General features: G+C 36.9%; 1 protein-coding gene across 13 annotated transcripts in view; it reads left to right on the top strand.

The window, feature by feature from the left end:
* CASK (calcium/calmodulin dependent serine protein kinase) overlaps positions 1-23490 on the top strand; it is a 184824-nt gene extending 161334 nt beyond the window's left edge. For 3 of the 13 annotated variants that reach the window (XM_077781672.2, XM_031507817.3, XM_077781678.2), the window contains 9 exons: positions 2138-2206; positions 3585-3620; positions 6375-6571; positions 7773-7888; positions 12670-12750; positions 12844-12924; positions 14333-14535; positions 16314-16397; positions 22057-23490. In XM_077781672.2, the coding sequence (XP_077637798.1) occupies positions 2138-2206; positions 3585-3620; positions 6375-6571; positions 7773-7888; positions 12670-12750; positions 12844-12924; positions 14333-14535; positions 16314-16397; positions 22057-22233 (1044 nt within the window). In that variant the 3' untranslated portion in view covers positions 22234-23490. The remainder of the gene's footprint in view (positions 1-2137; positions 2207-3584; positions 3621-6374; positions 6572-7772; positions 7889-12669; positions 12751-12843; positions 12925-14332; positions 14536-16313; positions 16398-22056) is intronic. The other 10 variants (XM_085560237.1, XM_077781673.2, XM_077781675.2 and 7 more) reach the window with 7 other exon arrangements.
* The last annotated feature ends 214 nt before the right edge of the window (positions 23491-23704 follow it).

Raw genomic sequence — 23704 nt, 5'->3', positions numbered from 1 at the left:
TATGGTTATAATAACCTTTCTACATTACTCAGAATCATTGGATCCTCCAAGTGTTTTTCTGCCCCTATTCGCAGGAAAAGGAGGGCTTGTACTGATTTACTGGAAAAACAAACTCATAACCAAACTGAATTTTTCCAGGCCAGTCCTAAGCAGCCCTGTTATTCTGCAAGGATTTCTGTGCTCATTGATTTGTCTCATTAGATTGTTCGTAATACAGTTTTTTTCCTCCTAACTTTTGAGTCTGGTATTTTTTGAAAAACTTGTCCCTAGAAAATTAAGAATCTAAATGCCTTTGAAATTCTGACAGAACAGCCTAATTATGTAAAAGTCATGCATAAAAAAATGTCTCTTGCCTAACTTGTGAGATTATTTCTGACAGTACTGAAATCACCAATAGCACTGAAAATATATATTTTCCTCAGTGTGTTATGATGAACATTTGCTTTGAATAATATGCTGTCTTGTATTGGGAATTGTTGGAGGAATACAAATCAAAACATTCTCAAAACAAGAAAATTTCCTTCAAAGGCAGAATCATTCAAGACAGTCCAGAAATAGTGGCATTCTCTAAATTTGTTTTTTTCCAAATGATTTCGGTGCTTGCATCAGTTTCCAAAGCTTTTCCTTGCTCCCTTGCTAAACCATCACTGACAACAGATCATAACAAACCATATTTTAAAAAAAAAAGTTAAAATTTATTTTTCACCTCTTGAAAGTGAGAAAATAGCAGGGACAGAATTGCAGAGCAAGCATAAAATCTCTTTATAAAGCAAGGAAGAACTTGATCTTTTGAAAAAAGTTCTTCTGGTTACAATTTGATAAAGGTGATGCTGATGATCCATACACAAAAGGGGAAAAGAAAAGAATACTCATTCCTTTAGGGTTTTGGGGTTTTTTTAATTTTTAAAATATTTTTTTCATTAATGAATGGTTTATTTGCTCTCATTTGAATATTTTAAATTTGTGCTGGAGTGATTTTGTAATTCAAGTTAGAGCTGATTTCCCCCAGTCTGTTACACATTGCAAATACTTGTGGAAGACAAGTTTTGTTCTTATGTATGTGGCATTAATCCCTGATTAGTGTTGCAAGAACAGTTTAGCTCCAGGTTTTTCATTATTCACAAAAGGGACTTGTATTGATAAAATATAACAGGGTTAACTTTGCTCAGAAAGCTGTTTTAGCCCTTTTTCTCTGCTGTCCTTGATGTTATAGAAAATGACCAGATATTCCTAAGATGACCTTTGACATGGAATATTATATTCCAGAATTCCTGTGAGGGTTAAAAGGATTTTTTTTTTTTTTTTTTTTTTTTTACAATGTGTGAGTGGATTATTTTATTTTCAGAAGAGATGGCTCAATTATCTGACCTGGCAAAATTAAGCATTATGCAGTCAAAATGGCATGTGAAAAAGATTGCTCTGAAAAACCCAACGGAATTCCTGTTCTCCTTCCTGTAGAATTTCTCAGTGTGCTCCCTGTGTCTGCTGTCTCTGCACTGAAGTGTAGGGCCACACTGGTAGTCTGGGTCAAGGGAATTGGCTTTTTTTAAGTGCTGTATTTTGGCAAGGTTTGATACTTTGAAGCCCATAAGAATGTTGGAGGAAAACCCTCATTTGTGCTGTAAAATGAATGAGAAGGAAAGAGGGAGAATCCAGCTTTCTCCTCAGGTCCCAGCCTCAGTGTGTGTGAGGCACTGCAGGGAGATTCATCTTGCTCAGTAGAGACTGACAACCACCACAAAGATGAAAAAATACTCAAAAACATCTTTAAAACAGGATATGGGCCTCATTCTATTCCAAGTACTGTTCAGAGTATAATTTCAGGTGCTTTAACCAAGACTGGTGTATGATGAGGGCTGGTAGCATTGTCAGCCACGTAAGATCTCTGAAGTCCCAGTTATTAAAAAGCTGAAGGCAACATAAAAATAATTATTACCTCAGATAAATCAAAATGTCAAACCTGGATCCCAAGCTGTGGAAAAGCTTTTCAGCTTTATAGAGTTTGTAGTGTGGAAGCTTTCACAAATGAAGCAGCTAAGCAAATGGTTATAAGGCTGTGGATGTAACTGTTCTTTGAAATATTTCTGTGTTCCTGTGATAGTGTTGTGTTGTTAATGAACCTTGTGTCTTATTTCAGAGAGATTCCCCCTCTACATCCAGACAGTCCCCCGCTAATGGTCATAGCAGCACTAACAATTCTGTTTCGGTAAGATTTCCAGTTCCACACAGAGAAAGTGTGAAAGTTTTGTTGGTGCTCATCTGCCATTACTGTTATACTTATCGTGTGGTCAGTGGAAAATTTTGTCCTGCTGAGAGAACCCAGGTTATTGCATATGTAACTCCCCATTTTTTTTCTTTTTTTTTTTTTTTAAGGGCTTTTTCCAACATGTTCTTCTCATTAAAAGCCATACAGTGAATTAAATGTTAATAACTGTACTGTGACACTTCAGTCATCCTTAAATCATTGTCAGCACTTTCCTCAAAACTGAGTATAGGTTTAAAGTGGAAGTTTTTATTTCCATCCTGAACTTCAGAAGCAGAGTTTGAAGGAAGAGAGTAACTGTGCAGTTGGTATCCCAAGACATTTTATAGATTCTTTTTTTTTTTTAAGTTTTGTGTTTGAGAGCCCTCTGGAACGTGTACTGGTTTCCGCTATCTGAGTTAAGGAATTGGTGTGCTCTCTGCTGTCGTGGTACGTGCACATACTGTGTGAAACATGAGCCTTGCCTGGATATGGAAAGCAAAAGGAAGTGGCTTTAAACTGCACTACAAACCAAGCTATTACCATCACATCTTTAACACAAAGTACTTCTGTTTTGTATGTATTCAGGTAGAAAGGTGCTGTCGATCTCCTGTTCTTCCTAAAATACATTGGTGTTAAAATTCGTGTTGTTTATCATTCGTTGTTGTTTGGACCAATGTAGTAACTACACACAAGTTTCTTCAGTGAGTGCTGTCAATAACATGAGTTCATGGGACTAGCTAAAAACAAACAAAAAAAAAACCCCAAAACCAACTATTTCTTTAACTATTGATAAAAATTGCAACTTAGACATTATTTGCCACAAGATAAACTGCTTATTAATTAGTAGAATGAAAAATAATTGTGTGAATGAAAAATTTAGGATTTTTTGTGAATTAAATTAAATTTATAACAAGAAAGTAGTTAGAATCCTAATTCTCAGCACAACTGATCACATTATGCATTTTTAACCATAGGTTTTTTAACATTTATAATAGCCTCTCTCTTTTAAAAGCAAAACTTTATACTTAAATGGAAAAGGCATTCACATAAAGAGCCTCTTTCACTTGGTGGTGCTTTTGTGTTGAAGATGCTGAATTATTTATTAAAAAGCACATTCTCTATCTGCTTAAACTTTTTACCTGCTTTCTTCAGCTTGCTGCTAAACAGCCTGGGTTTGATTTTTCTTTAAGAAAAAAGTTATTTCTAAACATGGGTCAATGCTATATACTTTTGTCTAACTTACCATTTTACTGTAATGTAGTATGAATCACTAACAGTGTTATGTACCCTTAAAAAGTAAAATGAAAATTTCTTCTCCTGGGTTGACTTTATTCTGCAGGACTTGCCATCGACAACACAACCAAAAGGACGACAGGTGAATAGATATCCTCCATGGGAATTTTTGTAAACTTAGCTGCTAGCAAACATCCCTGCTTACCTGTTCCCCACTCATATTCTGTATGTGCTGGACTAAAACATTTAAGCTTGAAAAATTTGTTCCATTTTTTTCATTTTTCTTTTAACTCATTTGTTTGTATCTAATTCAAAAATAGCTTTTTTTTTTTTCATGTGTCCACATGTGTGAGAGTTACATATTCACTGAGAATTTAATTGGAGATGTTCATTTAGTTCAGAATGCATTAATAGACTTCCTGTTGTGCAGTGACCTGTTCAGGTTTTAATCTTAGAGGAAAACTCAAATTTCTGTTTTAGCTGGAATGGAGACAAGTAGGGCAGGTGTCTAAAACTCTAAAATATTTTGCTGACAACGATCGTAAAGCTTGAGTTTATCTAAAACTAGTTATTAACATTAAAAAATATTTACAAAGAAAAACATTAAGGATAGTTTCTGTTAAGGCTTGATAAATCTGAAGATGGTCTCTTAAAATTTCAGTCCTTAGTCCCATTTTCAATAACCTCCATTAATTTTGTTTCTGTGACCTGGTGGTTCTGCAAGTCAGCGCAAACCAAAGATCTTCCCTCTCCAGAAAATTCCAAGAAAGCATGTGGGGCTTCTCAGAGGATTCCCTATCTTTCTTTTTGCAATTTTAAGATTTTTTTGTTCTTTTTCTGCAGCCTCCAAGTGAGCACATACCATCAACTGATTTGTGATTCATCTCCAGTTACTGCTTCAGTTATTCATAGTCTTTCCAGAATCTACCTCTGAATTTTTAACTGTGTACTTAGCCTCCTTCTCTGCCAGGAATTTTCATAATAGCTCTTGCAATTCCATTCAAGAAGTCAATCAGCAACATGAACTCTTGTCTTTGAGAATCTTTTTATACTGCTGCCTGGCTGAGTTGGCTTTAACTTCTGTTACAAGAATGGTTTTGCTCTTACTTCACTTCCCATTTTTAAAGCTATGATTCTTTCAGTTTTCCATTATCTTCTGAAGCTGCCTGAATGTAAACCTGGAGAGGCTCCATGAAACACCTTCCAGACATTTATATTAGGTTTTCATTTGGTCCTCATGGGGTTTTTTCCCCAGAAGAAGAAACTGTTCAAGGCAATATCGAAATAATGGTGTTTCTCTTACTCACACCATTTTTAATTACCTGATTTTTTCCCATTGAACCAGCATATTTTTCTTGTCATCCTTGAAAACAGTAAGGGCTTGACTAATAGATATATTTTTATGTGTCAGGAAGTCTGTAATGTTCCATGAGCTGCCAGTATATGGTGGATAATGGCTCAAACTGAAGCAGGGACTTGAAAAGTAGGGAAGTTTCTAGATAGTAAAAATACTGCTGATGTTTTTAGACCTGTGTGAATAAGCTTCAGGCAAAATAAGGAATTGGCTCAATATTGATTACTTCATGAAAAACAAATTACTAAGTAAACATAATTGGTTTCAAAATATCCTATTTCTCAAGTAATTAAAATAAGTTGGGTTGTTTTTTAAAACTCAATGCACAGCAGAACAAAGGTCAGATTTAATCTATTAAAATTTGAGTTCTGTAGTGGTCTTATCATCTGATGCTCTCACTACAAACCAATAAAAATACATCAGATGCAAGAGAAAAGTGATTAGCCATTTTAAGTTAATTTATTTGTATGTCGAGGTGCAGATTGGATTGCTTTTTTAAGTGCCATGAATAGTGCTAACACTGCATAGTTGCAGCTATTACTGGAGCAGAATTTGAGCAGAGCTGAAGTGATTGTTACAGTTTCTAAGAAGGATATTAGTTTGCAGTGTAATTGTTGGGGATTTTTAAATCTAGTCCATTTTTAGTAAGAAAATCAGCAGTATGTATACAAGGCTGGCTGAGATGCTGCAGGGTGATGTTTGACATTCATGAACTGTAGAAATTATCCATCTAGGGCATGGCACTTCATGTTGATTTTAAGATTCTTGGGTGCATCAGGGTTCCAATTAGCAACCAAAACTGGGTATCACTTCTATTTTTATTTTCTAGGGTTGAGACCTCAGTAGCACACAAGGAAAGTATTGGTATAATATTTTAAATTGTGAAGTCAGTCTGGATTCTTTCTGTTCATGTTCTTTAGAGAATAACATGCTCAAATCATGAGTTTTATTTACATAGGAGTAGACTTCTACTGAAAAACCCATACAGAGAATTTCCACATTCCTCTTGAGTAACTCTGTGATAGGTCCAATACAGAACTTCGTAAAAAAGATTTTTTTTAATGTCTTTAATCTTTAAAATTCTCATTCTAAAGACCACAAATTAAGCCAAAGTCCTTTATAGTGTCCAGTAAAATTTCCTGTCAAAGAAAGTTTTAAAACATACCATGGGACTTCAGTTGGAAAATACATTATAGATTGAGTTGTAAGGTGCTGGCTTGTGTTCTGGAATGATTTGTGATAGTTAATAACTCTTTGAGGGACTCCATGAGCTTATTACATTTTTGCTGTTCAGGTTCTATAGAATGTAGAAAACATGAGCTTTTGAAATAGCATCATATGTCTCCATCATTTGCTGGAGGGGGCATTTTCATTTTCAGCTATCACTTATGCTTTGGCACCTTCCTTTTTTGTTTCTTTCTTTGCTTGTTGCAACCAATACGTGTAGCTGCATTCACAGATCAGATTTTCACCTGTTACTCTGAATGCCATGAATAGCAGTGATGATACTGCAGTGTCTCTTATAAACTCTTTTTTTTCTAGATCTATGTAAGAGCACAATTTGAATATGATCCAGCAAAGGATGACCTCATTCCTTGCAAAGAAGCTGGCATCAGATTCCGAGTTGGTGATATTATCCAAATCATTAGCAAAGATGATCATAACTGGTGGCAGGGTAAACTTGAGAACTCAAAAAATGGTACTGCAGGTCTTATTCCTTCTCCTGAACTTCAGGAATGGTATGACTTACGTTTTCTAAAAAAATTAACTTAGTTTTGATTTTATTTCTGTCTTTCCTACTTTTCATTGTTGTATATCTAACCTTCGAATTATTTTCTTTTTTTTTTTTTTCCTAAGTCTGTATATTGATTCAATTTTTGTGGTTTGATTTTTTTTTTCTCATGTATGCATAGCAGTAAGGGTTACATGCAATTTCACATGTGATTATATAAAAAATAATTCCTGTGTTAATAAACATTGTGTTTTCTGGTATACTGTAGGAACGTAGGATTGCAGATGGCTACATGCAAATTGGTTATATAAGAGGGTCAAATTAATTTCTCTTTCAGCTTCTAATAAGGGGTTTCATTAGTACTGTTTACATGCAAGTGCTGCAGGAATAGGGTTTTAGGAACTTTTCAAGCAACAAGGTCATTGAGGGAGTTTTAGAGTTTTCTTTCCTTATCATTTTTCATATGAATGTCAAAAAGCAGAATAAAATCACAGTGACTATGGCAGGTTCAGTGAAGAGCAGTGGCCCTGAGCAGTGAAGAGCCTTTAAACAGCCTCTTGCAGGAGCTGTTCAGAAAACATTTTAAATGTATCAGCACAAATTCTAGCAAGTGAGTCCTGGGCCTTGGAAGATCTAGCCCAAACCACTTCATACAGGATTTGCTGTGTAGAAGAGCTGGAGTTGTGCACTGCTCCTGTGCCTCCTGGGCTGGGTAGGGGAGATTTTGCCAGGAGACAAAGGCAGACAAGATTTTAGTTCCACCTCCTGAGCTCTGTGCAAGCCCTGATGTAAGGGAGCACAGGTGCACATTGCAGCAGGGTCCTTGCAGTGCTGCACCCTAGAGATCAACTTCCAAAGAGTCCCCAGCACAGCACCACTTGCTCTGGAGTGATTTAGACCATGGTGGTCTTTCCAGACCATGTGCTCTTCCATTCTGATCTGCTGCAGAGTGGTCTGGATTCATTCCAGCAGCTGCCCTTCCTCCCATGTTCACTTCATTTATGAGCTTCCATCACCTACCTCTAAGAAAATATTCTTACATCAAAATACCCCTGTATATCTGTTCTTTGAAGTCATTAAAAAAATGTTTTTAAAAGTTTTACTGTACTTGTTTTCTATAAAAAGTCATGCTTTTCTAATTCATTCTGTGCAGCTTTTTAAAGATCCTTGATTGCAACAGAAAATGTTTTTTCTCCTCCTTATGTCAGGCGAGTTGCTTGTATTGCCATGGAGAAGACCAAACAGGAGCAACAGGCCAGCTGTACTTGGTTTGGAAAGAAAAAAAAGCAGTACAAAGACAAATATTTGGCAAAGCACAATGCAGGTATGAACAAAAAATGCAGGTATCTGTAACAGGTTACATTTTTTTCAGTTTAAGCCTTGCCATAAATTGTTCAGCTGGTGCTATTGTATAAACCTAATGAGTTAATTAGGAAAATATAAGTAAAATTCTAATTACACCAACATTATTCTGCTTGTTCTTTGCTATTTAAGCATGGAGATTAGTCAGTGAGAGGCAAGCTGCCAGAAAAGCAGTGCATCATAGTATATCCTGATAGAGGCTTAGATTGTTTGGGGGTTTATGTTTAAAGCAGCATTAGAAACAAACAGGATATGATTTTTGCAACATATATAACTGTACTGTGCTCTACAAAAGACTATTCTGTGGCATCCTTGTTAATATGTATTTATAGTTACGGATTACATATGTGAAAACACCATGAAAGAGCATTTTTGTTGAAGTGCTACAGCTGGAAGTGGAATAAGAGCCATTGCATAGTCAGTGTGCTATTTACAGTTACCAAATAGAACCAGCTGTGGAGGTTTATCCTCCTTGCACTGATTTCTGCCTGAATCCTGAGTTTGGGGCTTCTCTTTTAGACTGCTGAAAAAATGAATTGTTTTAGAAAATTGTAGAAGTGTAGAGTAAGAGATCCTTATCAAGCAAAATTCATTCGTTTTAGTAGTAAAGAAGACAGACCCCATCATTTATGAGCTGAATTTGCTTCTTTTCTTCTTTTAATATAAAATACTTCATGTGCTGAAACTGCTTTTCAATGCTTTTTTGTTGCTCCTGCTTTGATAGCACATTCTGTGACGCTTATGTTGTTGTGGTCTCCTGAGAGACTTGCAGAGATTTTTATTAGAATCAGAATAGATACCTGTCCAAGCAGTGTAATGCAAGTATTCTATATTACATTAATTTCTGGGGGATTTTTTCAGTTGCATTCTTGAACACAGTAATTAAACATTATAAATCCATGTTTTCATGTATTTCTCTTTACCTGCACAATGTGTGCAATATCAGAGCTCATAATGTGTCACTATTACAAAATATGTGTTTCCTTAAAAGTAATTCGGTAGTAAATTCTAAGAAAGCCTAAGTTCTAAGACAGTAATTGTTGTTTATACTCTTTAAATTCACTGTTGCATTTAAGATGTTTACAGGTGAATATAAAACTATTTGTTACCCTGAAAGCTCTCAAAAGCAGAGACTGCAAGCTTTAAGTAGGTTCCTTCCTTTTGCTGCTGTAACACCCTGCTTGTTCTAATGTTTCCCCCTTACAGTAGCACTCAACCACATTTTAATAATTATAACAAAATCTGTTGAGAGTAAACTGGATTTTATGAGCCAATGCCTTTCACAATACTGATATTAATTGCTCCCAGCACACATTCCCACAGCCTTGCTCATCCCTTCCCTTATGGCCATGCTGTGAGCTGGATTAAGAACAACTCAAAAAAACATGGATTTTTTTTTCTTTAGGGCAGATGCATTTCTTAATGCATCTCTCAGTGCAAATACAGGACTAAAAATGTCCATGTGAGTAAGCAGGGCCTGCTACAAGGGAGTGAGCTAAAGGAGGGACAGCCAGGCAAGGAGGAGGAGCTGGCAGTACTGTGGGAGCAGAGCTAGCTCAAAGATTTTCTATCATTTAAATTCCTGAAAGGAATGTAAATTTTGCAGTATTGATATCGTGGGACATTTCAGAGTAAGTTGATGGCACTTGGATTCACACAGTTCACCTGCCTTCACCAGCAGTGTTATATCTTTATTTGCTTTGTATCAGAGCAGGTGTTTGCCAAGAATTAGATATACCAACATTAAAAATTATTATAATGACCATAAAAGAAACTGTTCCCTTCAGAATATAGCTTCCCCTTTCCCCTAAGTCAAAAAGTTAATGTAAGCACAATTTGAAATCAGATTTCTTGTAGAAATGTTATTGATCTTAGTGTCCCTGAGGTACTGAAGGTAATGCCAGTAATATTCCAGGGAATGACACCAAATATAGGATATTCAGTATATGAATATTCTGCGTTGCTTTAATGCTGATGTGAGTTCAGGTTTAACTGAGGTGGCACTGAATTCACATTCTCTGAAGTGCTCTGTCACATCCAGGGTTGCTGGTCAGAAATATGGCAACACTGGCCCTTGCAACCTTTCAGTGCTCCTGTTTCATAGTAAAAACCAGATCTTTTCTTCTGCTGGATGCAAAACAAGTATAATCATGGTCAAAATGTTGCTCTTAAAGGAAATTAGAATTTATTTCTCTTATGTCCTAGTATAAAATAAAATAAATTGATCAGCAGTGTGTGATCTGTTCGGACTGGTGTGTTATTTTTCACTTAGGGGTGAGACTGAACTGGGGTGCTGAGAAATGACCCAGTAAAATAATTCATAGTCAACTCAGATTTGTGTGGCCAGCTGATGATTTGAGAGCTGGTGTGGTATATTGGGATATTACTGGAAGTAGAAATGAGATTATTCTGCAAATCAGATGTAGTTTGTGAAGTAAACAGGAGATTATTTCAGTTACTTTTTATAAGTAGAAGCAAATACATTCTTCTTTGCAAGAAAAATGTAATCCTCTTGTTCTTTCCTCCATGCTTCATATTAGAGTATTAGGCAATTTCATGATCATGTGTTTTATCAGTATAAAGTCAGTTTTAAACCAAATACCACAGAAAAAATGAAATATCTTTTCCATTATTAGATTCACTGACATTTTTATAAATGCTCTAGAGATATGCTGCAGTGATATCCAGATACATTTTTCATTTATTTTGCTGAAAAGTTATTGTAGGGCTTCAGAAAAGAGCAGAACATACCAGAACTATGCTCCATATTATGCATAATGTAGAAAATTGCCAAGCTTTTATAAAATATGTTTATCATTTCTTAATGTAATTTATTTGCCTTGTGTTTAGACTATTGCATGGTAAAGTTTATTTTGTGCATATACTTTTTATTTTACTAATATATTACAAGCCATATCTCAATGACCCCTGTACATTTTTCATGCTGTCTTACTCCCAATGGCCTCTGTGCATGTAAGTAACCTGTCAAGTGACAATGCCTCTTTATTTGCTTCTTACTGTTTCCTTTCAAGAACTCCTTTTCTTTTATCAGCTAGTAACACAGAAGCATTAAAGTTCAGCCTTTAAGTGTGTCCTGTATTCTTCCTATCTTTGTATATTAAGAAATTAATCATTTTTATTTCACATTTGGGAACCCCACAATCATTAGTTAAATCCATGTAGACTGAGACACATCTTCTCCATGCTTCTACTTTGTGATGAAGTAATATGTGTCTTTTCTAGTGTTTATTCCTGTTGTTTGTATCTAACATAATGTGGTTTTGTTCAAGAAGAAAATAAGGGATTGATTTCTTTTTTAATTATAATTTTTCAATGGAAAAAGACTCTTACAGGCTTAGGTCGTTAGCATGGTAAAGCTGTTTAGTGTGTTGTAGATCTTTACTATGAAATGTATTATTTATTTGTTTAAATACTGTGAAGTTGCAAAAAGGACAAGAGTAAGAATTCCATTGTGGAATGGAAGAAAAATATGACTAAATTCTTGCTTGTAGTATTTGGGGAAAGGTTGAAAGAGATTCTTCTTTAGGATGAAATTCAAAATGCTTCAAATGGACTAGGAAGTTTTTATACCTGTATCTTTTCAATGACATAAAGAATTGGGTATGTCAATTGGCTGATCTGTAGTTTCACCAAATTGAAGCCATTGGACTTTCTCAGGTAAAAAGACTACCATCAAATTGAAAAACTGAGAGATATCCACACTCATCCTAAAAGATGGATTGGATACAGCTGAGGTGGATACACCACTTAGGACTTGGAAACACTCAGAGAGAATTCCACAGTTTGGATGGAATCTCTCCAGCCTCCTTTTCATAGCGTGCAAAAATACAGAACTGAAAACTCTTGTTCGTTGTTCTGCTCCACCATTGCTGGTTGCTGCAATCTTTACAAATATAAATAACTGCCTCCTGGCTGCTTCTGTCATTAGAATTCAGCAGGAGTTACCAGAGATGATGTGTTGCTGGGCACAGGAGGGATAAGCTGTTATTAATGAACAAAACTTGATTTGTCAATCACTATATTCTCTGACAATTGACAACAGATTGATGGGCATGATGGAATTCATCCAATTTCAACTGCAGTTGAAATGATATCTGAAATAATACTTTTACAATTTTTCCCTAAATATGGTGGGGGTTCTTTTCTGTAATGCCATCACTTTTCATTAGAATTCTTCATCCTGTCACAAGTTTTAAAAGCATGTCAGTTTAATTAGCACGTGTGTTTAAAGAGAACTCTAATTACAAGTAAATGGTGTGGTTTGAAAGAATAAATACCACAAAGTATTAACACTGTGCATTTCTCACAGATCTTGTTAAAACATTATTATGAAAGTATCCCTATATTCAGTGTAAATAGATGTTCTCATATTGTATTCATGTCGGTCACTGTCCACAAATTTTTCTTTAGTATTGCTATTTCTTAGGAATGCAAATGTTAATGGCATGCTGTTCTAGCTGATTTTTGTGGTCTGCTGAGCACTGCATGAAAGGACATGCAAACTTTGCTGAGCATCTCGGGAGCTTTGTTACTGCTCTTAACAGTTTTTAAATGAACACTCTTGTTAAAATTGCATAAGGAATGAATGGTTTTATTTTCCATAATATGTTACTTTGTATTATAAATCTAAATCTTGATAAAATTCTAATTTGTAGCAGAATTAGTTGTCACCCTTCATATGCCTTTTTTTCTTATCCTCTGGGGCTTTCTTTTGTGTTTTAGTGTTTGATCAATTAGATCTCGTCACATATGAAGAAGTAGTAAAGCTGCCAGCATTCAAAAGGAAAACACTAGTCCTACTAGGTAATTTTCAGTAATTTTTCTGAACATAGCATCATAGCTTTGAAGCCTTTCTGGTGGAATATTTCTAAATGATTTTTTTGTGTTGTGGCTCAGGTGCCCATGGTGTCGGAAGAAGACACATAAAAAACACACTCATCACAAAACACCCGGACAGATTTGCTTACCCCATTCCTCGTAAGTAGCAGGGTTCAATGTGCTGCACAATTGTTTGTGTCCTCCTTGACAGCTCCCCCCTTGTTCTACTGCCAGTGTTCAGCTCAGCTGAGACAAATCCTGCCTTGAAGGTGGGAGCTGTGTAGGGCTGGGTGTGGTTCTTTTGCTTTGTCAACGGGCAGGGTGGAAAGTAACACCACTTTGCATCAAATACTCCTTATTTTTCACAAAACTTCTTGTTAGACATACTTCTCTCTACCCCAAATGTTTGTTAATTTAAAATGAATGTTAATTTTTAACTGTGTATAATTCTCATGAGAAGAAATATGAGCCTGTAGTGTTTTAATTACTTTACACATCCAAGTCTTAAGGACTGGTATTGCACTAAAATAGTTTCAAGGTTCCAGAGATGGCACTAAGTAAAAGAAAACACAATCAATTTCACTGCTTACCCCAGTGGGTTGTTATGAAGAGCACAGAGGTGTTTTCCCTTCATGACAATCAATACCCTGCAGGAACTGCAGATCCCATTCCATGGTCTCTTGGAGATGCATCATTTTTCTTCAAGCTAAGCACACCAAAACGAGAGCATCCAGCACCTACCTGTCCACTTTATTTCAGACTGACCTCAGAAACGCCATACATGGTTCACAAGTGACACTCATTTAATTTTCTTCACAGAAACTAGTGGTTTTATTTGCAGATGCTTTTAAAATGGACTCATCTATACCATGGTGAACATGCCTTAGGTTCCTGCTCTGTGGAAACACTGAAATTGTTTCACTGATTCTGTAAGACTAAGAAGATGCATTTTCTGCATCCCTTTATAAAACCATGGTGTAATAGGTAACTTTTGAAATGGGCCTTAAATTGGGTGAGGAGTTTGAAAGAATGCTTTATGAAGAAATTACCTGCAGACTGAAAACCAGATCAAAAATATCAGGTCACACACAATGGCAGTTAATTCTAAAGATTAGTAGGCCGTACTTCTCTTACCACATAAGTCTGTAGAAGCATTATTCAAAAAGTATGTTATTTATTCCTAAGTACCTTTTACCTCTCTTGACCACAGGTAATCAGAATTTTAAACTGCTTTTTAGACTTATCCTTTTCACAGTCATAAAAACCTCATAAAAACTTATATTAAAAAAAAAAAAGGAAATGCTTTTAGGACAGAAGAGGATTTAGGAGAAATATGAGCATCTTAAGTTCAGTAGACCCTAGGGACTCTATTGCTGCTTTTCCCAGCACATATCCCTCAAACTCCTGCTTTTCCCAGTGCCTGTCATTCTAACTGCCTCATACTTCATTGCTCTATGTGTGATTTGACAGGTTCAGTTCAGTGAATAACTATTGATAAACAAACAGACAAAAGAAGCCATACATAACCTTAATATTGCTTCTGTACTAAAATATTCTGTATTTTCAGACACAACCAGACCTCCAAAGAAAGATGAAGAAAATGGCAAAAATTACTACTTTGTATCACATGACCAAATGATGCAGGATATATCAAACAATGAATATTTGGAATATGGCAGCCATGAGGATGCAATGTATGGGACAAAACTGGAAACAATACGAAAGATCCATGAGCAGGGACTAATTGCAATACTTGATGTAGAACCTCAGGTAACTAATTAGAAGTGTATAAAAATGGGACTTATCACAAATCCTTCAACTTTGTTTCATTTAAATGTTTTTTTTGATTGCACACTAGGTAAGTGCTGCTTAAAGTGATGTGAAACAAAAGTCCTTGGACCACCAGGATATAAATCTGTGGAATTCTAGTAATCATATGGTTAAAAGAACACAAAGGAGAAAGAAAAATCAGTCTCTCAAGAAACACTAATAGTTTATTTATTCATTGTAGAAACTCTGTGGAATATTCTGATACATTTCCTTTGAAACATCTGTGTAGTCATTACTTTCAATTCACAGGGATCTGTTTATATATTTTGTTAAGTGAATCAACATGAATATAGACTATTGTGATGTTTATATTATTCTAGCAGATGGAAGGAAATGGGAGGAAGGACAAAATTGTGACCAGTGTTATCTACTTAAATTTGATGACTTGTTTCTTCTTTGTGAATGGATTCAGGAAGTTCAAATTTTTCTAAGAATTTCACAACAGAAATGAGATACCTGACTAAATTATTTAATACAGTTAAGAGTATGATGGTGTGGTGATGTTCTTAAAAATAAAATCCCACATTTAACAGCGTTCAGGGAGAGCAGCATTTATAGTTAGTTCAAATGGAGCAGCTGTTAACAGCAAACTCTCCTGATGAACTTTTTCAATATGCATAATTCTAGAGCTGTACAATTCTCAGAAGAGATTTTAATCTTTGTTAGAATATATTTGGTAACAGCTGCCTTTGCCACATTTCCTCCAGCTCGTGTCCAGCAAGCCACTTTGCTAACCAGCTTCCTCATTCATCTGTCTCAGCTCACTGAGGCCAAGCTCTTTGTGGATTTATTCCTGGCTGTCTTAAACCACTTGCCTGTTCTCCCTTGAGCACTCTTATGGGTTTTCTTACATTTCAGTTACGGGGTTTTCTCTTTTTTGGAGCAGGTTGGCAGAGGTGATTCCTGTTGGTGACAGCAGAGATGAAAACCTTTCAGCTCCAGGAAAGGGTGGACTGTGGGGGGGTTTGTTTTATTGGTTTCTTCAAAAAGAAAAAGCTTTGGAGAAGAGAGGAAATGGAAAGAGCAAAACCAGAGTGACCTTTAGCAGCCTGACTTTATCTTGTCCATCTCTCTGAGTTCAGCTGAGGTGTTGAACCCACTGTCCTGCACTTCAGAGGAGCCCAGATCTGTGACAGTGTCACATATGGCAGCTCTGTGTCACTCAGTTCATTAAGGCAGCTCTTCAATGAGAACTCTTTTGCACAGATTTGGTTAAGGAGATTGGAGCTGTGTTTACTGCATTTAGTGCTATGCGCAATTTTTAAACACTTTAAACCTCTCACATCACATTTTCGTGTTTTTTAAAAATATTTTATAATAATAAAATTTATAATCAATATTCTAAAACACAGTTGGCTCTTTTCCCTGTTGATGGCATAATTGCATTTTTTTTTTTTACATGGCATTTCATCATTCAGTTTAACTGTAAACAGAATTTCACACTCTTTGAGACTGTATGGGGAGAAGCACTCTGAAAATGCTAAAGCTTTTACTGTATCATAAACTCTCTTTAATTAAGGATAAATACATGTTTTGACCACCAAAAATACAAAATAATAGAAAAAGATAAGTGTCTGTATTACTAAGGTCTTGACTCCAATTCAGTTAATAACAAATCCAGCATTGGTAGATCATGAATTTGTTTCTTGTGTCACTAAACTTACTTCACATTGATTGTTGGAGGTTTCCTCTAAAGTATCTGATTTTTTTCCCCCTAGGCATTGAAGGTCCTGAGAACTGCAGAGTTTGCTCCTTTTGTTGTTTTTATTGCTGCACCTACGATTACCCCAGGCATTAATGAGGTATGGCACGTTGCAATCTGATGTCCTGGCAGAGACAGAATTAAGGATGAGATTCAAATGTGCAAATCAGACTCTTCAATTGTTTCCTTGTCTGTAAATGAAGAGGCAGAAAAATAACTTGACAGCTTTATTAAGTTGATTGGCATACATTTATTGTTTAAAATAAAACCAATAATTTAAAATACGGGCTTCAAGAGGAAGGATCCATGTGCTGTATGATAAAAGTGCATATTCTTATATTTCATTCCCTGCTCCAGCTCAGAGGTCATTCCCAAATCATTGGCACAAATTACTCAAGTGTGAGTTGCAATGCCAGCACTGATCCCACCTTCAGCTTTAGCATTTTCTCTGCACAGCAAATATGTATGAGAAATAGGCTTGTTCATTTTGACAACTGTCCTCTAAGCTGGAATCTTTGACCCAAGGGGTAATTGCTTGTGGAATGATGCTGAGTATTCATGGAGGTCCACATCATACATTTCCTACTTAGTTTGTATAGGGATCTGCTTTGCAGATTGCTGCTGATTTCAAGGATACCAAGCAATTCTTGATTTAGCTGACACTAACACAAACTCCTTTTTCACAAACACTTAATTTGCTCAGTCTTCCTTAAACCATGATATTAAAGGATTTAATCTGTTGGATTTGATCATGAATCTGTTCCAAATATCCTAGATGTCTCCTTGATCATCAAAACACAAAGTCAGAAGCTGTGTCACTACATCAAGTTTCTATAGTAATGTAATTACAATATTATAAGCATGAAGCTATGGCATCACTGCATAGGCTTGCAGGAAAGGAAGGAGCAAGACAGCATATTTAAATGCAAATAACCTGAATGATTATTCAAATCAAAAGTGGAAAGTGAAGAATTTTGGTCTTAGGCTAGAATTTTACTGACAGCTGAGGCATTCTGCTAGTTCACTATGATGCTTTAGTGAGCTACTTTAGCTGTAAATTGGAGTTTTGTCAATTTTTAAGCATCAGTGCTAGAAAAAGCAGTGAAAGAGGGACAGGAGGGGGAAGATGGCTCTGTTCACTTCCACAGCATTTTGTCATTTCACTGTGTCTTAGGGACCCACATCCTAATGGTACAACCCAAGAGTGTAAGAACCAGGATCCCTCAGCACAGCACAACTTGCCATGTTAGTGAAGTGGCACTTCATGTAACTGCTGGTGTGATGCTGTGAATCAGTACAATCTGGATAAAATACTATTTTGTCATCTACACTGAATTTTCCTCTGTGTAAACAAAGAGCATTGCATCAGGTACCCCATAAAATTACACAAATGCTCAGGCTTGTTGCCTCCATACCTGCCTCAGCTCCCAAATAGTCTTTCCTTGGCCACACTCATCTGCCAGTGGTACTTAAATTTTTATCTTCCAGCTGTAGGATGTAATGCAGAGCTACTTGGGACAGTTCATGTGAGGCAGAAAATATTTCCCTCATACACTGGGAAGAGAACAGAAATGTGCCTTTTACAGTAGTGGTGGGGAAGTACTTCATGCCAAAGAATTAGCAGAAGTAAAATATTGAGTTTGTGCTTTAAAACCCATTTTAAGTTCCTGTGCCAAAAATCTCTCTGCCTGCAGGGTTTCACCCAGGTACATGAATTCCTGAGCCAAGGCCACACTTACAAAACATGCTAATTTATTAATTAAAGGAAAGGGAGGGGCAGGCAGTGGTAATAGCATCAGCCCTTACCCACACACAGAATCCTGTTTTCCAAGGTTTTCTGGGCAGATAAGCAAAGTGTGTCTGTGTGTCACAGCCTGCAGGGCAGCAAACAAGGGTGAGGAGTGTGTGTTTCCTATTTCCCATTCATGCTTCCTTTTTCAAAGGTTCATTTGCATAATGAGTGTCCTTTTCTGTTGATCCTCTTGCCCTGCTTTGTTTTATTTGCACTTTTTGAGAACACTTCTGTAATGACTGTCCCTTTTTTCCCTTCCCATGTTTTCTTAAAATTCATCTTTGATTTTCTTTTCATTTTCCTGCATTCGTCCTAATTGTACATAGCTGCCAAAATGGTGCAGAAAACTGCCTGTAAGTACCAGCTAGGGGCTCACAAGGTAGTCCTGGTTATTGCAGTAGTTCTAGAATGTAGATATGCTTGTTCTCATTCAACACTACTTTTGCCATTGGAGTCAAAATTTAATATAATAATGACTTTTGATATCTGCACTAAAATTATCTGCTAGCAAAAAGAGAAGATTTTGAGTAAAAATTCTACTCTTACAGATGTATAGCTGAACTTTGTGGTAAAACCAGTGCAGAGGCCTGATCCTAACAGTGTCTCTTGAGACACTTTAGCCTGTCAAAGACCACACAAAATGTCTCAGTAATCAAGACCCATACAGCAAGAATCAGGACACAAAATATTTTCCTTTGCAGTGAATATAGCAATGCACGCTGAGCAGTCCTGCAAAGCACAAGACCAATGTAAATCACACAGGGAATCCCACACTGCACCCACTGTCTAATCACAGAGGAAGCTAAAATCTGATGGTTATTGTGCTAAAACAGAGGAGAGAGTGCATCAGAAAACCTTGGGGTAGTTCCTCTCTCCTCCAGCTGTTCTTGCCTCCTTTACCCAGCCAGCAGCAAAGAGATCACAGGTTCCATTTGTTTGATGTAAACTTTATTGAGTCAAATTCTTCAGACTTTGAGCTGTGCTTTCTCCCTTCCTACAGCCAAAGGAGAATTTTTCTTAGGAAGTGTGGAGCTCACCAGCTGTTTAAATTGTGAATTTATTCTGTTGAAGCAAAAGTGGCAAAGGCCTGATGGTGTTTACACATCGTCCACAACCTTAGAAGGGAATATTGGTAATTTTTTGGGGCTGGGCTTTGATTGCCACAAGTGGTAGCTGTTGTTGTATGTAGTTTCAGGCCAAAAAAGCCCAGCCCTCAGAGAGTGAAGATGCCACTGGTGGCTTTTATGTACGTGGGGTATTTCATGGACAAAGCCACATTTCACTCCTTTCAGCTGTGGTGGAAAAGGAGAGATTGGGAAAGTGAATTGAATTAGGAAGAAAAAGTCTGATCCAATAATGGTCACACTGCAACTAGACCCACATAAAATTCCTATTGCACAAGAGCTGAGGGAAGAAGGAAATGCAGATGTTGTGCTCCCAAATGTTAATTTCAGAAGTTGTGGCCATTTGTTTGTCTGCAGTTCACTGAATATTTTGATAAATATCTTTTTCTTGACACTATTGAGAGCACAACTGCTGAAGAATTTCCTTCTTGGAACATAAGCTGGGATGTTCAGTATGCAAAATTTAATGAAGACATTTTGGAGAAATTGAGAGGAACTTACTACAGCAAATACTTTGATTACAGCTAGCTTCAAAGATGAATTTTGGTATTTCAGTCTTGCAGACTCAGAGAAAACAGCCAAGTCTGACATGTACAAATAGATACTCTATCCCAAACACAGGTGAAAGTTAGTCCCAGAACGAAACACAAATCAAGAGCTTTGATCTCTTCCTTTTGCTGAGCTTAAGAAAGTTTGAACCTATTTGAAACTTATTGCAATGATCTATCCCAAACTTAGTACTGCCCATTAAAGTATATGAAGGAAGTAATGATTTACATTCCCAGCAGCCTGGGAAATTTAGATATTCCAAAATAAAGACCACTTTGGTCCCAGTAAAGTTGGATCTAGGAGAAGCTAAGTCAGAAAAATACTGAAATTTAATGAAATTTTGAAACACTTAGTTTTGTGGAACCTTTGTGTGTGCAAGGTAAACTTTACCAGCTCACTTTTTTTAAGATGAAATAGTTGTAAGATTTTCAGGTTTTCATTGTCAGTCACAGTAGGATTGGTGCTGTAGTGAGAAAGGTCCATATCTATAGGTAAAAGTAACATTGATGGGAAATCTGAATAATTATTCAAAATCTCCATAAGGGCTTAACAGTTCTAGGGCTTCTAGGGGCTTCTCAGGTCCTGATAGCCCTGTGTCATGAGATCAAAACTATTTTCAAGGTGCACTATGATTTGGACAAGACAGACTATAAATACAAAATTAATCTTAGCTGGATACAGTTGAAGAATTGCAATAGTCTGCATGAGAAGTTATTGACATTCCTTTGTAGGTTAATTTGAGCAGGAAAGGCTTGATGCTCAGCTGATAAAAATTGATGTCTCTTTTGGAATCTCTTGAGAAGCTGGAAATTCACCTAAGTAGGGTTTTGGCTTAAAGACACTGGGTCATATGAAATAATCTACAAAAATATTTAATACTAGTATTGATCCCCATTGTTCTCTTTTTTAATAGCATAAATTAAATTTGCACACACTGGAATTTTCTACAGAAGTTCCAGGAGTTGCTGGTGGTGCATAATGGCCCATGCAGGGAACATCCCTTGTTCAGAAATGCATATGAGGAGTATTTGCCTTACTTGGAAGGGAATTTGTAATAATTTTCCAGTGATGACAACCACACCACACAGCCCCCTCCCCATCTGAGGCTGCAGCTTCAGGAGAGAAGCAGAACTGTAACTCTGAACTTCAGAGAACTTCTCCTCCAGAAGTGGCTGGTTTCGTTGCTGCAGGGAAGGAGAACTGTCTCAGAGCAGGTTGTTTCCTTCAGGGGACCTGAAAGCTGTTGTTCCACAGCTATTTGTCACTGTAATTACAAATACTTGGGAAGGTGAAACAGAAAAAAAATAAAGGGGGAGGTCATCTTAACAGCTGGATAAAAATCTGTTTCCAGAAGAATTTTTAGTGACAAAGCTGTGGGCAATGTGTCTGTACTTCTGCAGCCTAAAACTCTTTTTAGAAAAGTGTATCCCAGCTGATTGATCAAGTAGAGTCAGCCTATGGATACTGCAGAGCAGCAGGAATAATTTTGTACCAGATCCACCTCAAACCTGTGGGACAGGAAAGACTTGATTGCTTTCCTTTGGGTTTTTCAAGGTTCCTGAAAAACAGCAAATGGGTTTGTTGGGTTTTTTTAACTCATAAGGAAATTTGCAGGAGGAGAATTCAAACTTAAAATTGCTGCAGAGCCTTGGGAAGAAGCCTTTGTCATCCAGCTGCCTCAGGCAGGCAGACCTCACTAGCAAAGGTCTGATGTCCAGGCTGCCTGGTTCATCTCCAGGATCTCCCACGGAGAGGGGCTGGAAATGCCCTGCTCTGAGATAGAAGCCAGAGGAGTGATGTGCAGTGAGAACTTCCTTATCAGTAAATTGCCTTTAAAGGAAGCAGACCCAGAGGATTGGTGTGGAACAGAAAACATTACTAAAAGTGGGAACAGCTGATAACCTGACAGCGTCTCCCCCTCCTCCCATTTCTCACATTCTCACTGGGACATAGGCCCAATAGCTCTTACTTGTGCACCAGGTCTGATTTATTCACATGTGGTCTCCATTGCTGCTTTTCCAAGCTTCCATCCTCTACCTTGCTTTTTTAACTCTAGAGCTGTGTTTTGTCTCCAAGAACGTCAGTAACCGAGTGCTGTTTGAGTGTCAGCTTCCAGAGGGAAACTGTGCCCTTTCTCCTGTGTGATTCCCATAGCTGTAGGTGGCAGAGCTAAAGCACCTCGACTCCCTGAGGTCCTTTTACCCATCCCCTTCTCAGCTGAGAAGCTGTTGTGAAAGAGCACGAAACGATCCAACTTTTCTTTTCTCCCGTTTTCTCTCCCGGCCGCCGCACAGGATGAATCCCTTCAGCGCCTGCAGAAGGAGTCGGAAATCTTACAGAGAACATATGCACACTACTTTGACCTAACAATTATCAACAATGAGATTGATGAAACCATCAGGCACCTGGAGGAAGCCATCGAGCTCGTGTGTACAGCCTCCCAGTGGGTCCCGGTCTCCTGGGTCTACTAGACCGGGAATGGGAGAATTAAGGAGAAAAAAAAAAAAAAATCTGTCATTACTGGGAACCACCTCATACATGGAAAACCTCTTCGTTATTGACCTTGTGTCAACAGGTCTTGGCCCCTAGAGACTACCTAGATGTAGTGTGACCTAAAATATAATTATTGTCATGTCCGAATAGATAGGAGGAGGGGGAACAAAAGATGAAACACTAATTTAAAGAGACAGTATCTTTTTTTTAATCATTTCTCCTAAACTTTAATAAAATGTATCTTTAAATATATGTACTATTCAGTCTTTTGGAATGTTATATTTTTGGAAATCATAGCTTTTTATTTCGAGGGCCCCTAAAAACTGCACAAAATAGATGCTGCTTTCTATAATCTATTTTAATAGTAATAATAATATGATTCTGTTACCTTAACTTGGGGGTGGAACACTACATTCTTTTTAGAGTCTGATTTTATGGATTGGAATACTTTGCTTTCCTTTATTTATTTGAAGTAATTAGTCTAGTGGTTACAAAACAAATTCATAAATTTTAAAGGCCTTTTTTTTTTCACGCTTTTTTTTTTCCTCCTAGGATAGTATTTTTAAGTATTTTTGTGTAACATCCAGATAATGTGATACTGTCTCTTTGAAGAACTCTGTAAAAGTTTTAGAAATTTGAAATTGGGTCTTGACTCTTAATGCATGTGGACAGTCGCAAGCGTTCATGCCGTTGGTGTATCTGTGTTGATAAAACCTGTAATCTACAGCAAAGTACATTCCGTTCATGGGAACACGTACCCAAGGGAATAAAGCAAAATATTATTCTGACTAAGTTGTAAACCTATGCACATCCCTTGCATTTTGGGCAACTTTCTAAAAAAAAAGAAAAAAAAAGAAAAACTGATTTTTATTAATAATAATCATGTAGTGAAATGTGTTTGTAATTTTGTCTCAATTTAATTTGTTGTAAGGTGGGAGGGGGCAATTACTGGTTTCACCATTTCAGATCTGTGTTGTCTGAGAGTATTAACGTTTTAATTAAGTTGAAGCAAAGAAATGCTGATTTTTAATATGTATGTAATTGTTTAAAGATGCACACATTTTAAAAGAAAATACTGTGCAATTAAGAAACCAGTTTAGACATTGCGATAAACTGACTATTCCAAAAGACTCATCTACAACAGCCCTGTAAATTACTTTAAAAATGGTAATTGACTCTACAGTCTGACCAATTTTTTTTTATTTTAAATATACTTCCTTTTATGTGTTCAACAATTAAATGCTTTTGGGTGCTTCATTTCATCACAGGGAGTTTCAAGAGCAAATCAGTGACTTGTGCAGTAAGGAAAAGTGTCTTTAAGGGAAGCCTTTGTAGGGACACAGCCTGCAGTCTGTCCCAGGGGCTCTGCTCCTCCTGGATCAGCACAGGTTTCCTTCCACAAAGTTGGAATTAGGGCAGAGCCAACTAAGAAAGTGTAACCATGGATGG

The sequence above is a fragment of the Lonchura striata genome, chromosome 1, assembly GCF_050655825.1.
Source record: "Lonchura striata isolate lonStrDom1 chromosome 1, ASM5065582v1, whole genome shotgun sequence".
NCBI classification, from domain to species: domain Eukaryota; kingdom Metazoa; phylum Chordata; class Aves; order Passeriformes; family Estrildidae; genus Lonchura; species Lonchura striata.
The sequence above is the reverse complement of the archived record's forward strand: the minus strand, read 5'-3'. Positions and strand labels throughout refer to the sequence as shown.